At 36.7% G+C, this 16,082-nt stretch overlaps 1 protein-coding gene across 3 annotated transcripts in view; it reads left to right on the top strand.

Moving 5' to 3' along the window:
- Nucleotides 1-16,082, top strand: part of LOC131427208 (hemicentin-1-like) — a 224,203-nt gene that overhangs the window by 162,311 nt on the left and 45,810 nt on the right. For all 3 annotated transcript variants that reach the window (XM_058590197.1, XM_058590194.1, XM_058590196.1), the window contains 2 exons: nucleotides 6,118-6,378; nucleotides 6,470-6,666. In XM_058590197.1, coding sequence (XP_058446180.1) covers nucleotides 6,118-6,378; nucleotides 6,470-6,666 — 458 coding nt within the window. The remainder of the gene's footprint in view (nucleotides 1-6,117; nucleotides 6,379-6,469; nucleotides 6,667-16,082) is intronic.

The raw sequence follows: 16,082 nt of genomic DNA, 5'->3' as shown, positions 1-16,082 counted from the left end.
ATTCCGTAGATCTACGGATAAATCCGTAGGGTTGGCATCGCTGGTTGTCAGTCCGAGGGAAGCAATTATATTTGCTCTTCGTCACACAGAGGAGATGGACATCTCTGGTGCTATTTACATATGAATCAATCGTACCAAATTTTGAATGAAAATGTTAAAACTGACAACTAGATTTAAATATCGTAGTTCAAAATTGCAAAAGATTGCATTCAAATATTACCCATCGAATAATCTTATGAACCATGCGAATAGTTTTTACGAAAATCGAGCACAGTTATCATATTTAAAACAATCATAATGAAGTTTCTATGCTGATTTCAATAGTAAAGACGAAAGTCAGCATTAGACATAATTTTCCATTTAATAAAATATAATGTAATTAAGTAAAAAGCATTCAAGCAAAGAGGTTGTGTTTCGTTATTACAGGCTCGTGAGTTAACGGCTGCTACCGAGACATAGACAACTCTAGTTACAGCTAAAGAATCTGTTGGTGCCAATCGTAACACGCTGCGGTGCATCAATATTCGTTTGTCTCTCAAAAATTGAGACTAGAAAGAATAGTAATCGATTGCTTTATTAAATTAATTAGGACGAAATATTTATTAAAATAAACAGGACAATTTAAATATACATGAATCTATTTGATGATATGAAAATTTCGTCTTATCGGTAGTTGTAGTTGAAGACAGTTAGAATCGATTTCGTTATAAGAATGTATGGATTATTACTTCAAATTTGAAGATAATTCAGTTACTTGAGCGCAGTTTTGACTAATGACAAATGACAAACTGAAGATCAGTTTGTCTGTTTCATTTTATTAGCAACTTTAACCGTTTCTGGTCATTCGTCGCACTTAAAGAAATATATATGTACATGTAACGGACCAAATTATGATCAATTGTTTAAATTTTTGGTTTCCTTTTTTTGTACAATGTATTTTTTTAGTTTTCAATTGTGATAAGATTTGTTTTTACGTAAAGTAGGTTTTTACTTTTTAATGTAAGCAATTGTCGAATATTGGGTTCGATCATTGTCCTGTTGAGCAGCCGTACGTGCCTGAGACTCCTGCATTTGAACCAGTTGCCAGTTTTGATTTATACCCGGTATTGTGTTGTTGTATTTACTCGTGGGCCGCGGGAAAGCATCCCCATAGCCCAAAAGGGTTATGGCGGATGGCCCGAAGCGGTTGAGGGCCCGGAAAAGAAAGGAGAGAAAGTCGTCTTAGTCTTTCAAAAGGCGGAGAACAGTTTCGCATCTTTGAGGAAAGTGATGACCACTTTCTCTCGGTTTGGATCATTTGCCAGCACGTCGCGTATCGATAGAGGCAGATCATGACGGTTTCTCAGGTCTTGAAGCTCACGACAGTTTACAAGGATATGTTCGACCGTGTATCTCGTGCCGCAGGAATCACAGTGAGGGGGGGCAGATTTAGTTATACAGGGAGCCTAGAGAGGATCTGTTGTTCACGGCGATTTTCCCGATCGGTCCATTTTTCCATGTTAACTTTTATTTTATGAAGGTGGCCTTGGGAGTTTCTCCATTGAGCGTTAAATTTAATTAGGAGTTTTTGTTTGAAATCCCTAGTAATATCCGAGAATGGAACTTATGTATTTGCTAATTTTCTGGTCCGGCCACCCCGAGCAGCTAGACCGTCCGCTTTCTCGTTACCATCAATCCCTTCGTGACCCGGGACCCAACAGATGGTGGTTAAAGAATCGCAAGAAGATTCAATGGTTTCTATGTATGGATGCGTATATCTACCAGATGTAATAGTCGAAAGGACCGATAAGGAGTCTGAGAATATAACGACGGCAATGTTTTCTGGTTGGCTGGAGATAGCCGTAGCTATTGCCATAACTTCTGTTGAGAATACGAAGCACTGTGTAGGGAGCCGAAGAGCGAGTCAGTGTTGCTAATAGAGCGAGAACCCAGTGCAAGCAGCAGATTTTCGAGCGAGTGCGAGGCGTATTCTATCTTACTCGCACTCCTCCGCGCACGCTTATGAGTCACTCACAAAAAGGTACATTTTAAACACGAGTGGTGTTTTTTATGGGTACGATGAGTGAGAGGCAGCAGGAGTAAACACTTACTGCGAGTTTGCTCGCACTATTTCAGACTATGTCCGTACTCCAAGAGCGAGTGACAATCAATACACACGGAATGGGAGCACTCCTCCACCCAAGTAGCAATACGCAACTAGTTCTGATGCGACTAAGTTCAAACTATGTTGCAACAAAAGCACGAATATGTTTTTTATGTTATACTGGTTAAAACAAGGTGACAGCAATGTTTCTTCATAACATAACTAGTTACGAAATAGTTATTTAGGTTTGAAATAACCACATGTTTTTGTCATATTGAATTAATTTTAAATTATAAGCTATCGTTACTCAATCCAAACATATCTTTAATAACAACAATGCTTCTAGCTACTAGTTGAAAGTAAGTTTATATGACTCCAATAGTAGCAATCCGTAACTAGCTCTGATACCACTTAGCCCAACTAAGTGGCAACAAGAGCACGAACATGTTTTTTATGTTATGCTGGTTAAAACAAGGTGACGGCAGTATTTCTTTATAACATAAACAATGAACTAGCTTTCATTTGTAAGTTATCGTTACTTGATTCTAATATATCTTTAATCACAACTATGGTTTCAGCTACTAGTTGAAAAAAGGTTGCGAAACCATTATAAATACGTAAGCGTATATGCAAATCGTTACGGTGAATTGATGTAGCAATAACGTAAATATTATAAGATTATACCATAAAATTTCACCATGGAGTCGCAAGAAGTGTATACAACACAAATAAAACCAGAATATTACTTTTTCCAAAACTACTTTTTGGCGAAAATAATGAAAGGCATTTTTGTTCCATGCACTATTATAAACTCGAAGAAAACAATATAGGGATTAACCATCGATTGTGATTTTATAATTATCATGATATATGAATTTAAAATAATGAGAAATCACTCTACTTGGATTAATTTTGAGCATTCTGAACATAAGGTTGTTTCGTTGTTTATTGTTCATGTCTTCATAAACAGATTTAGATTGGAGGCGCATAAAAAAAACAGTTAATTAAAATTTAATTCTGCTCGACAGTTTTAAAATCGTTGTGAAATTTGTACTTTGTATCATACTTACCTGTACCTGTTACCATACTTCCCCGCAAATTATCGATCAGAATATTTTTAACGCGAGCAAGGGATTAAGACTATTCGATATTTTGTTCACCATATTTTGAGCACTCTGATTGCTCGCAGAGCGGCCGTTGGCTACAATAGCGTTTGGTAGAACGCTATTCTTGCCACCGGGTTGGTTTGAACGCTTGTTTGTATTCGCTCTAGCCAAGTGCTGCGATCCTGTTACTTCTGTGTATGAAATTCAAGTTAACTAACAGCAGCTTGAAGTTTTATACTTGTGCCTTTTGTTTTCCCTACAACTATCAGGACTATGTCGTCTGCATAAACAAAGATATACACCCTTTTCGGGATCACTGTGAATACTGAGTTCATCCCGATCAGGAAAAGTATTACTGCCAACACGGATCCTTGAGGCACTCCATTTGATTCCAGGAACTCGCTAGATCGTGTAGCGCCTATACCGACGAGAAAAGTACGATTGGATAGGAAATGCTGCACGTAAATCCCTATGTTTCCTTCTATCCCCCATGCCTTAAGTTGTTTAAAATTCCTTCCCGCCATATAGTCTTATAAGCTTTCGCGATGTCCAATATAGCAATTTCTACATGATGACCGTCTTTGAATGCTTTCGCTATAATTTCCCTTCAGGATGCTAAGTAGGTACCCTTCTTCCATGCCCTTTCTGAATGCAAATTGTTTTGGGTCCAGAAGACTCCGTTCTTCTAAGAAGGATATCAGTTGAAAATAACCTATTTTTCAAATAAACTAGTTAAAACTTAGTCACCATCGTCATTTTGAACATTAAATGAATCCAGAATGCTTTTACACCAACAATAAAAGATCAGCATAACATTTAAAATTGCAAACTTGATACGGTGTACAAGTTTTACAACGAATTTTAATCTATCGAGCGAAATTCAATTTTAAGTAAATGTATTTTGATGCGCATTCAGTCAACCTGTTTATACAAAGATACGAAAAAGATAAAAATATGAGATTACCTCACGTTCCAATTGCTCAAAATACTATGTTTTTATAAGTTGTTATATTAACTTTTTCTTAATGAAAACTTTGTTCAATCCATTTTATATTTCGCGCGGAAACCTTATTCGTCGAAGTGACATCTATGCCAAATTTTCACGACAAAATATTCATTAGTGTCTAGTATACTGTCTTTCTGTAATATTAAAAGTGCAATCGGCGATTTTTACAATATTCAACGAAGAAGTTAAATTTTGTGTGCGGAATCAAATTTTTGGTGCCGAAACGTTCAGAATGTTGCAAAAGGTCTTCGGTGATAATTTTAAGTCGCGAGCAAGTTATTCAAAGAGGGTCGAGAACGCTTTGATCAAAAATCAAGGTAATGTTGACAGTTTTCTTTGACTATCGAGGTGTGATGCACTACGAATTCCTTACGACCGGCCCAACTGTCAACAAAAAATACTATTTGAGTGTTCTACGTCATTTGCCCGAAGCTATTCGTAAAAAGAGGCTGGAATTATGGGCCGACAACTCTTGGTTTTTGCACCACGATAAAGCACCGTCGCATACTGCATTGATTCTTCGTCATTTTTTCGCCACACATTCAACCAATATCGTTCCGTAACCACTGTATTCACCTGATTAGGCTCCGTGCGACTTCTGGCTACTAAGCAAACTCAAACTACCGCTGCGGGGAAACCGTTTTGAGTCAATTGAAGACTACTTGAATTCAAGAGGACTTACTTTGACGGGGACGAAATAGGTTTTTAAGAATAAGTAAAGAATTTGGAAATTTTGGACAAACTGGAGCGTTCCAGTTCACGCAAATTTACGTGGAAGAACATTTAATATTGTGTCTAAAATTTCATAACAGGAAATTCATTGAAATAAAAAAAATGAATACTGTTAGCGACCGCCGCGCGATTTGAACCGAGAATCTTTGGATAGGCAAAGTACGTCTTTCAATAGACTGATCCACAGAAGCACCCGTTTGCTTGCCTGTTAGAAGGTGCATTTAAATTCATACAGTCGCGTCTGCTAGCAGAATGAAAGTTACAGTCAAAACTAGTAAAATTCAAGCTAATCTAACATTAAGCCATTACAAATGAAATTTTCGATCATTTGACAAATTAGGTCTTTATTAATTACAGCGTCATCTGTAAAATTCAATTTTTTGGTGTGCAGTGTTATTTTAATGTAATAAACAAGGAAGTACTTGAAGTCATTATTCAAGTTGTTATAACTAATTAAAAATGATGAATATTTATCAGGAAGGGACAAAACAGTTATCTTTTCGTGTTCGTGTTCAAATTCTGAAACACAAAATCAAAACTGAAGTAATGAACGCAAGTAAACACGTTATTTTTGTTGTAGTTTTTCAAAAACATAATATTTTAATTATTTATCATTCTGATTCAAAGAAGTTCGTCGTGCTTTTCACTGAATTTATGTGGCAAAAATTACCATCGTTGCCAAAATCACACATAACGCCTGAATTTATGTTGATAAAATTACCATCGTAGCAGAAACACACCTGAAGTTATAGCAACGACGTCAAGTGCGTTACGTTTAAATTTCAGCGAAATCAGTCCAAATGGATCATGATCCGAGAAGTTTTAATCATGGTGTATTATCATAACTTGAAAATATATTATTTTCCACAAATCATGACTCGTTTTGTTCATTTCTAGAATCGGAATTTTGCTCGTGTAGTAACACTATTGCTAGTGATCGTAATATGATTTGGCTGTCTTGTATTGGGCGGTTGATCTTAGTTGTTTGACGTCTTCATAAGACATCATAAATTGAAAGTGTTTTTTGAATAACTTTATGAATTGATCAGTCATCTCTCTTTTAATCTCAACTACCTTATTTTATATGCTATATTAGGAATTGTCACTATTCGAAATATTTTTACTTCCCGGAATACCAATTAACACCACAACTAACTAAATACAACTTTCAATCTTATACATTTCCACAGAATCGACTACCGTCCGGAAAAGGGCATCTACGATCTGCAGATACTGAATGTGTCATACTCCCGCGACAATGGACGCTACGAGTGCCGCATTAAACTGTTCGGTGACGGTGAAGTTATTTACGAAGACTACTACAATCTGACGGTGCTGACGCCACCGCAGCCTCCGCTGATTTTCCCCGGGAGTGAAACGACTGCAACGGAAGACAAGGCACAGGAACTGACTTGCAGCAGTGTGGGCGGATCACCCGATCCGGTCATTTCGTAAGTGACCGCGCGCGTTGAAAGACGACAGAAGCTTTTAAACAGGTTGTTTTTTAACTTGTTTTTTTTTCTCTCATTCGCTCATCTCCAGTTGGTACCGCGAGGGTAGCACGACACCGTTGGCGGCCAATCTGATTACCGGTGGATCCCGGGACATGCAAACCACCAGCACTCTGACCATCATTCCGCGCCGCGAAGACGACGGTGCAAAGTTCATGTGCGTCGTCTGGAACCGGGCCCTGCCGGAAGGCCAACGGCTCGAGACGGTTACGACACTCTCCGTCAACTGTAAGTAGCACCTTTTTTGTTGTTGTTGTTGCGTTTGTGTATTTGTTTATTGTTATTTTTATTGAAGAAGAACAAGGTTTTACCTTTTAGCGAACAAGTCCGTCGCGTCTTGTTCGGTTCTTGTGTCATTCGTTGTTGGAAATGCAGCAAGATAAATGAAATACTGAAACAAAATTGAACCAACGTGACACGGTCATCCCGGGCTACGGGGTTCGACTGGTGCATAATTGTTTGTTTCCTGGAAGTTGGGCATTATTTGTTCTTCTTCAATTCCAACATCGCTGACAAAGTAGGCTGTTAATTTGTATGGCTTTTATTTCGGACCTCGTTTGCCACGTGCTACATAATGGACCTTTTGGGATTTCCTGGGAGGTTTTAGACTGTCCAACTTTTAGAAGCTTGTGAATCCAAAAATACTACGGCTAAAATATTAATGCGGAACCCCTTTTTATCTGGGTCGCGAAGAAATTCCACCGAATGGAGCCTCTGCTAATTGATTCTCTTTTACCATTGCTGGGAACACCAGAGGTAGCTTTCTCAAGAGAAATGATTTCCATAACATTTTTTTTGCTAATTCGAATCCTTTTCCTGCTTTTAATATATCCATTTCTGTCGGATGGTTGAAAGCTTTGAGTGAGTATATATATTTCACTCCAAACTATTCAGTACGCTTCCGGTTAGTTTGTCGAGTGTTGATGTTTGCAACAGAACTATTTTCAAGAGCTGTTGATAATGAAGCTTGTTCTACATCGAGTGTTATGTTAATTAACAGATTTTGCAATCGAAATCATACTTGTGCATTTAAAAGTAGGTGGGTTGAAACGGGGATGGGTTTTAACTACAAGCGAAAATATTTTTAGACAAACCATTAAGTGCCAGAATTTTCTGACCAGACGCAGTTGAGTTCAAATTTTATATAATCTTTCACAAAGATCGCGAAAATGACGACACATACTGTTTGCACCAATTTCTACTGCTCTGTAAATGGTGGATCGAAGTTGTTTTGAGACAAGTCCGATAAAATATTTTTCCGAGAAAAACACGAGAGGATGGTATGAATATCAATGCCAACTCGTGGCTGACTTGAAGGACGTCGTTTTTTAACCTTTCTTTCAGGAGGCTGGAGTCTCGAAGCTGCCGTTCATCACGACCTTTTGCTTGAAAGAATTGCAACATAAGAACATCAAACAAACCTTCCATGCGCCTGTATCAAAGCTTGTATGCTTTCAACTTTCTACAACAACCGGGGAAAAACTGACACTTGAAAAGGTTCCTGAATCTATCCGTTCGAACGGGTGCACATCGTGGCAAAAAAGTGCATCAATCTTACCGCCAAAACTGACGAAAAGTGTGAACATATAGTAACTTTTCAGTGCCATTCTCCATTGAAGTTGTAACATGTTGGCACCAGTTTTAACATGCAGTTTGAGCACTGCACCGGCCAGTGTATGTATGCAAATAGTTTTAGACATTAATCTAGCGCGGTCTGTGGTTGACGGACGGACGGGGTTCGGGGAAAGGTTCGGTTGAAACGAACTTTTTGAGGCGCAGAGCGCAAATGAGACGTTCTAATTCACGAGAAACTAATTTAATTTATTGTAACGTTCAACACTGGCGCCTAGTTGCAATCTAGATTATTTATACGAAGTGGGCGGTCAGAGAGTTTTACTAAGAGATGTGAAAAGTTGGACAAACTACGTTCAAAAGCACGCACGAATTTTAGTTAACTCGTCATGAAGAAATATGCAGCAGCCATTCTTGGTTATGGAAAGTGGCAACAGTAAGGAATGATATTGAAATGCTTCAGACTGCATTGAAAAAAAAAAAATTCTAAACGGCGACAATTCAACTGAAAAACCAATCGGCACCGCATCCGAACCAAGGTGAATTTTCGAGGCGAGAGTTCTGGCTTTCGTCGATTTTAACTGTTCTTTGTAACAAAATGAATCGTGACGAAATTTTCAGCACTGAAAAAGGAAACATTTCATAACAAATAGCTCTCAAAATGTGCCAGATCCGAGAAGCACTGCAGTAACGTTTACAGTAGTGATTCCCAAACTGGTCTCTACAGCCCACTACTGGGCGCTAGCTCATATCTAGTGGGCAGTAAACTGTTAATGGTCAACAAGTGGGTAACGAAACGTGGGTAGTGGGTTACGAAGCCTTTTCAAAACTAGTGTTTGAGAACGGATCAGAGCAAATGAATTCTTGACAAGGTTATTGATTTGTGCGAAGGTGTTTAGCGAATCTATCAGTTTCAAACATTTTATACAATAAAAGGATATGCATAGAATAGTAAACCTTTCTATTGAGATGAGATTTATAAGAAAGAAAACGTAGAACTATACAATTTACAATACTCACAATTTTATCGGATGATTCGAAGCTTTCGAAAATGAAATGTGGTGTTTTGCAAAGCACCATTCCGGATTTTAATTGTAAAACATTTCAACTAACTGGTTTGCAGTATGTTCTGATTTTAAGTAACTCAAGCTGCGGAGTATTCCTCAGAGGCCGACTACAAAATTTCCATTCTTTTTCAATCCTACTTTTTGTCGACTTTTACTTTTTGCCGACCCTATGGATCTGATCATATTTATGACCTAAGAGCCGAATGACCACGACACAAGGCTAATCAGAACAAAAACAAAGAAAAGCTATAGTTTTTCTCATTAGGCTATGCGCGGTACGCGACTCTAGTGGTTTCGTAGTCAAACATTTGTTTTACTTAGCCTTATTCAATTGCATTTCTGGCACCTCTGTTACAAAGAGTTGCCTGTTGCCGGAACTCAATGAAAGTTCAGTTTGCACTCGTATCTCATCCGACACAGTCGATAGTCGCTTTCGAACGAGAACTTCTGACTCCTCGATTGAAAGCGACAAATCGATTTCTGCGGATGTCATGCGAGTGCAAGGCAAAACCGAAATGAGCAAATCCGATCATTTTTACATATTAGTAAGTGTAATATTATGGCATCACCGAAGAAATTACGGCATACTTGGATTCACGTCAACCGTAAATTTATTTTTTTCTAAGAGTGTACAATGTTAAAAATTAACGAAACTCGTAGCTCAGTTTATATTCAATTTAAACATGAAAGTGATGCGAGATCGTTAAGTTAACGTCGGTTAACATTGATATGCACAGTGTCGAGTATAATAACGTTAAATACTAAATCCATGTGTACGTGAAGGACGGTGTCGTACAAGATGTTGGAATTGATTCGTACCGTTTTTTTGTTAATATTTCGTAATTTCTAAAATCGTATAATGCTGTGGACAGAAATGGGTCACGTTTTTATTTTTGGTTTTTTTTTTCGATTATAGAGGTTTTAACATTGTTGTCATTCACCTCTTCGGACCAGAAAAGTTTTCTGACCCTATGTGCGGGGTTGGGAATCGAACCCTGGTGGGCAGCGTGAAAGGCATCGACTTACCCATAACGCTATACCCGTTCTCCTTTATTTTTGGTTGTAAAAAGATGATGATGATGTTCTTTCATGTTTTTTTCCGAAAATATGAGTCTTTTTGTTTTATTAGAATCTTATAAAATAACATTATGATAATCATAATAATTGGAAAAAATAATATTTTGCGTGTTTGCGAAATCGTAGGGAAAAGTTGGCCAATCAATTCACTTTTAATTCTATACCATTAGGTTTTCAAAGTCGCTAATTATGAATCCATTTTCAACTTTGCAAAATTCAATATGGTGGATGAAAAATAAGGCACGAAAATTCAAAAAGTCTCAACTTCGGTAATAATGTTCATTTAGTCTTTAAATTAGGAGTAATAAATTGAAAATTACAAAGATGTTTAACTGGAGATGAAGTTGTTGCGATTGACCATATCGACGCAATTCAAATGAAAGGATTAGCCGCAGATATCGTTTTCTACCGTGTGTAGGTCGTTCTTGAAGTACACTCAACAATTCAATTTAAACATGAAAGTGATGCGAGATCGTTAAGTTAACGTCGGTTAACATTGATATGCACAGTGTCGAGTATAATAACGTTAAATACTAAATCCATGTGTACGTGAAGGACGGTGTCGTACAAGATGTTGGAATTGATTCGTACCGTTTTTTTGTTAATATTTCGTAATTTCTAAAATCGTATAATGCTGTGGACAGAAATGGGTCACGTTTTTATTTTTGGTTTTTTTTTTCGATTATAGAGGTTTTAACATTGTTGTCATTCACCTCTTCGGACCAGAAAAGTTTTCTGACCCTATGTGCGGGGTTGGGAATCGAACCCTGGTGGGCAGCGTGAAAGGCATCGACTTACCCATAACGCTATACCCGTTCTCCTTTATTTTTGGTTGTAAAAAGATGATGATGATGTTCTTTCATGTTTTTTTCCGAAAATATGAGTCTTTTTGTTTTATTAGAATCTTATAAAATAACATTATGATAATCATAATAATTGGAAAAAATAATATTTTGCGTGTTTGCGAAATCGTAGGGAAAAGTTGGCCAATCAATTCACTTTTAATTCTATACCATTAGGTTTTCAAAGTCGCTAATTATGAATCCATTTTCAACTTTGCAAAATTCAATATGGTGGATGAAAAATAAGGCACGAAAATTCAAAAAGTCTCAACTTCGGTAATAATGTTCATTTAGTCTTTAAATTAGGAGTAATAAATTGAAAATTACAAAGATGTTTAACTGGAGATGAAGTTGTTGCGATTGACCATATCGACGCAATTCAAATGAAAGGATTAGCCGCAGATATCGTTTTCTACCGTGTGTAGGTCGTTCTTGAAGTACACTCAACAATTGTGCGTCGTTAACAGCGGCACTATCCGGAAATCGGTGTTTCAGGTGGCGTTGTATAAAACCTGCCAGTGCCTTCGGCCATGGATCGAAAAAAAATGGTAATCGGATGGGACAATGCCTGGTGAATATGGTGGGTAGGGTCGATTTTCTTATTTCAGCGTTTCCAAAATAAGTTTCTATGACTTTCGAAACATAGGATCTTGCTTTATAAAGAAATAAAAATACTTTGTCGTGAATAGCTTTACACTTTTTCTATTCAAACGAGTCAATTTTCGTCTGTATACGTCACCAGTTATGATGTCACCCGGTTGTAGCAGCTCATAAAAAATGAGGCCCAGTTGAAGTCTGTCGTTTTTTTTCGTTTGGAATCGGTACAGAGTACGTACTTTTTGTCGCCTTCATCTGGCATTGGAGAATAATGACACAGGTGGTTAAGCGCCGTTCGATGTCTCATGGCTTCGAATCAATTGGAAACCACGTTCCCTATTTTTGCACCATTCATATGACTTTGACTTGGACTTTGTACCATTCCGATTATAAATAGTTGGCTAACACCATCATTCGCAAGTTACTACAAATCAATTTCAACACCAGGTAGATGTAAAAATGATAAAAATACTTTCTATCGAAAGAGCGTAAGTATGGCGAAATTTTTCTCTTGGTATCAGGAATGGTATACGTGTATTAGGTATGCGTTTACGCAAGGCTATTCCTTATTACGTGATTTATGATCGAGGAACGAGGTGTCCTTGTAAATCGCTGGTTAATTGCGAAAATCAGCTGATAAATTTTAGTTCTGTGCTTGTAACTTGCTCACTATGGTAAAATGTTCTAGAAGTTTTTTTTATCGTTCTGGTTATAAGTGGATTATAAATGTAAAGACCGAAAAGCAAACGGGTACTGATGCAGCTTTGTGCTTGAAAGCGTCAAATAAATATGTTTTTAATGGTTTTTATGGTTCGTAGACAAATGGCGCTACGAGATTTTATATTTTTTTCCTACATAACATAATAGAAGTGCGATGCATTATCTTTCGTTTTTGAGTAATAATTGTTAAAAATTTCAAGTCTTGCATTTCGACGTGAACATTTCAATTGGAGTTTATCTTCGTTTACTTTCTCATCTGGTAATAACTAAGTTTCACGTTTCTAACAGTATCAGATATGTAGCGAATATTTGTATAATAACGTAGATACATTCGAAATAAACGAAGAGAATCTGTCAATGGCTTTTAGGCCCTTTTGAAATGTTTACGTCTATTTGTGAACCATATTTCGACTTAAAATTTTAAAAACAGATAATTTTAATCTGTTGATTGCTTGATATTTTTTGCAGAAAATTTCAAGTTTTCGAAAAATGTAAAAACACGTAGCACTTTCATTCCATGAAAAATGTCAAAAAGTTAAACAATCAATATCTTGAAACAAAGAGTACCGTTTTTTTCTATTCTCATATATTTTGTAGAAAATACGGAGTTTTGTACGCAACATGTCCAAAAATTAAAAAAATCGTTGCGGTGGTTCAAAAGTTATGATTTTTTGAATTGAAATTTCAAAAAAAATGTAACTCAAAAAAGAGAAATAACACATCTCTAATTTTCTGATATGATATGTTAAAATGTTTCAGTTTGAATAAACATATAAAATCACATAGCGCCCTATATCCACAAACCATGAAAACCGCTAAAAAGATTTTCAATTGACATTTTCAAACACAAGACTCCATTTTTATCATTTATACATTTCAAGATAGAAATCCCAAACACTTACGAAATCGGTTAAGTGGTTCAAAATAATATCGAAAAAACGATTTTTTTTATTCACCCTAACTTGGAAATGGTCACTCTAATGAAAAATAAAATAAATACTTATCTATAGTTTTCTGATGCAGAACAATTCTACCAAGTTATACGAAATTCTGAGAGATCGTAAATCATTTTCTCATGGAATTGCTGAAGATGCATAGTTTGAGATGAGTGAATATGGGCGACATTTTTCTTTTGTGAAATTTGGGCAGTTTATGTAATCTTGGAAAATACCATCCTTATTATCTATTTCTTCGCTTTCGGCTCATCAGTGCTTGAAGCCGTTCAAATTGAACTGCCATCTCGCGCCTAGCAGCTCAATTCAAACCGCTAAGTAGACACAAAGTTTGCACTATTTATACAACCCTTAAATAATAGGGTAATAGAGGTATTTTGGGCACTTTATATATTTTGGTCCTCCTAACAAACTTTATGAATTTAATAGATGTGAAGTAACCCATGTTGCCTCAATTTGAAGCCAATCATATTAAATTACCTATTGCGGAAGGGTTTTTCAAAGATATTACAACATTCTGTATATATTTTTACAAAGTGGGTCAAAATAAAATCAATCCTAAAGTGGGCCAAAATCCCTCTGTTACCCTATTGGGCAGGTATTTTGGACGTCTCAGGCGTAAACGAGTAACGACTTATTACTGGCCGTCGCAGAATGTGAACATTTAGGGGTTTGTTGGTGAGCGGTTTAAATTGAACTGCTAGGCATGAGATGGCAATTCAATTTTATCTGCTTTAAACAAAATATGTGCTCTTTGCACAAACCAACAACATCCCTAAATATTCTTATTATGTTATTATTGATTATCTTTTTAAAATTCAAATTTTGAAACTGTTTCGATGGAAGCCAATCTTCCTTCGGTCCGAGATCTTAGTAGAATTTTTCTCTTTAGAATCATCGTGACTTCGTTGTTGCAGTATCATTGTTATCGAACTTAAACGGCGATAGTTTGCCAGGTTGGTCTGAAAATTGTTTGTCAAGCTGGGAACATCTCCTGGAACTTTGATTCTTATATTTGTTAGTACTGAATGAATGAAGTATACAATTGTTGGGAAAAAAGCTGCCCGAAAATACGTTCCATGGCGACAGGTTTGTGAGATGCATTTTTTGAAATCAACTTCGTGACTTTCTTCATGAACGAAAAGAGTTGTAATCCACCACTTCCAGGTTTCCAGATGTTGGTCAGATTTTCTCCTTATGAAAAGTCTTAGCATTAAGGGAATGTGTTTTGAACCGCCACAACCCTACTGGCCACAACGCCCCCCTTCTTTTTATAAGTATTCAAGACTTTTCTAAACAAAAATTTTATCACTAACACTATCTTTTCGTAGGATCTTTCTGCTATGCAAGTTTGGCAGTTGTCGTTTGCTGGAAAATGTAAGGTTTTGCTTCCACTAAATAAGCATTTTATCCGTACAAAACGTCTGATTGTCGGTTGCAACTTAGAAACTAACTTCTAGCAGTGCTAATGTATCTATTTACGGTATAAATATGCAGAGAAACAGAGCCATTTCTTTGATATACTAATTTTCTAAAAACAGTAACTTTACGGACATTATGCCCCACCCTCGATTCAACAGTATGCTGCGAATTAAAATATTGTTTTAAAGATTTACAACGTTTATTAAAACTGAATGCAGCGTTGGGAGGATAAAAAATGTTGGTTTCCAATTGTAATTAATTGATTATGCAATCGATTTCTGATGCAAAGAATATCTTCTTTATCTGCTTTTCTTCTATATCGACTTTTCAAGGGGCATATTGGATCATTGTTGTGGGGCATACCACTAATTTGTTGGGAGGCATATTATACGGTTGCTGAGGCATTATGCCAACGGCAAACGAAAAATCTGAGAAAGTGGTCGTTTTGGAAAATGTGTTTCTATCAATCAATTCTCATCACTTCTACCGGAATCATTGAAAATTATGTTCCTCAGACGTGTTGCAAAGAAATACCTACATTCTCGAAGAAAATATATCAGTACATTTAGAAATATTTCAATGTTTTCTTAAGGGGGGGGGGGGGGGGGGGCATATTATAACACTTTACCCTACATTCCTTTTTTTGGAATTTGGCCTTCCTGATTCAACAGACTTCGCAGCCGATTCATAGCGTACAGAATCTATGCATGGCTACGACTACGATCCTACTGACACAAAGAATCCTTTCAGGTCCGGGCTCGAACATACGACAACTAGTTTCTAAGAACAGCGCTCTATCCATTGAACCGCCAACCCGGTAATAGAATAATATGATCGGATATTTTGACGACCAATCGTTTGTCTTGTATCTCCAAATCACTGGTTAGGTTAGTAATAATCCTTGTATTTTGTTAGGAATAATTGCACTAAAGATGGGAAAAACCGTTTGTTTTTAAAAACCTCCTCAGAACTTGATAGGTTTACCAAAAGAACTACTTCGGTTGAACCGTTCTTTCGTTTTGAAATTTTGTATGTACCTCCGAAAGAAATACGAGGTCAATAAATGATATTATGTAGTAAACAAACTCTATAAAAGTGAGTACTTTTTGGCAAGTATTTGTATTAGACTCGTCAGTGCAGAGCAGTTCAAATTGAACTGGTTACTGCGAACTTAAATAGTTCAATTTGAATCGCTAAGCAGACGTTTTTTTTTTTTATTTATAACAATTTTTTATTCAGGCCAATTTGCGTATAGCTTTACGTGGCCGATTTACCCATGTTTTTGTTACATAAAATTATTTTTTTATTGTTGGATCTCGTTGTCACCCTTCTTCTAGGGGGAGAGGAGCTTCCATTTCCTTCTAGCGAAGATTGTTCGTCATTTTGTCCGTTGC

Source organism: Malaya genurostris, chromosome 2, assembly GCF_030247185.1.
Source record: "Malaya genurostris strain Urasoe2022 chromosome 2, Malgen_1.1, whole genome shotgun sequence".
NCBI lineage: Eukaryota > Metazoa > Arthropoda > Insecta > Diptera > Culicidae > Malaya > Malaya genurostris.
This window is presented reverse-complemented; position numbering and strand designations above follow the sequence as displayed.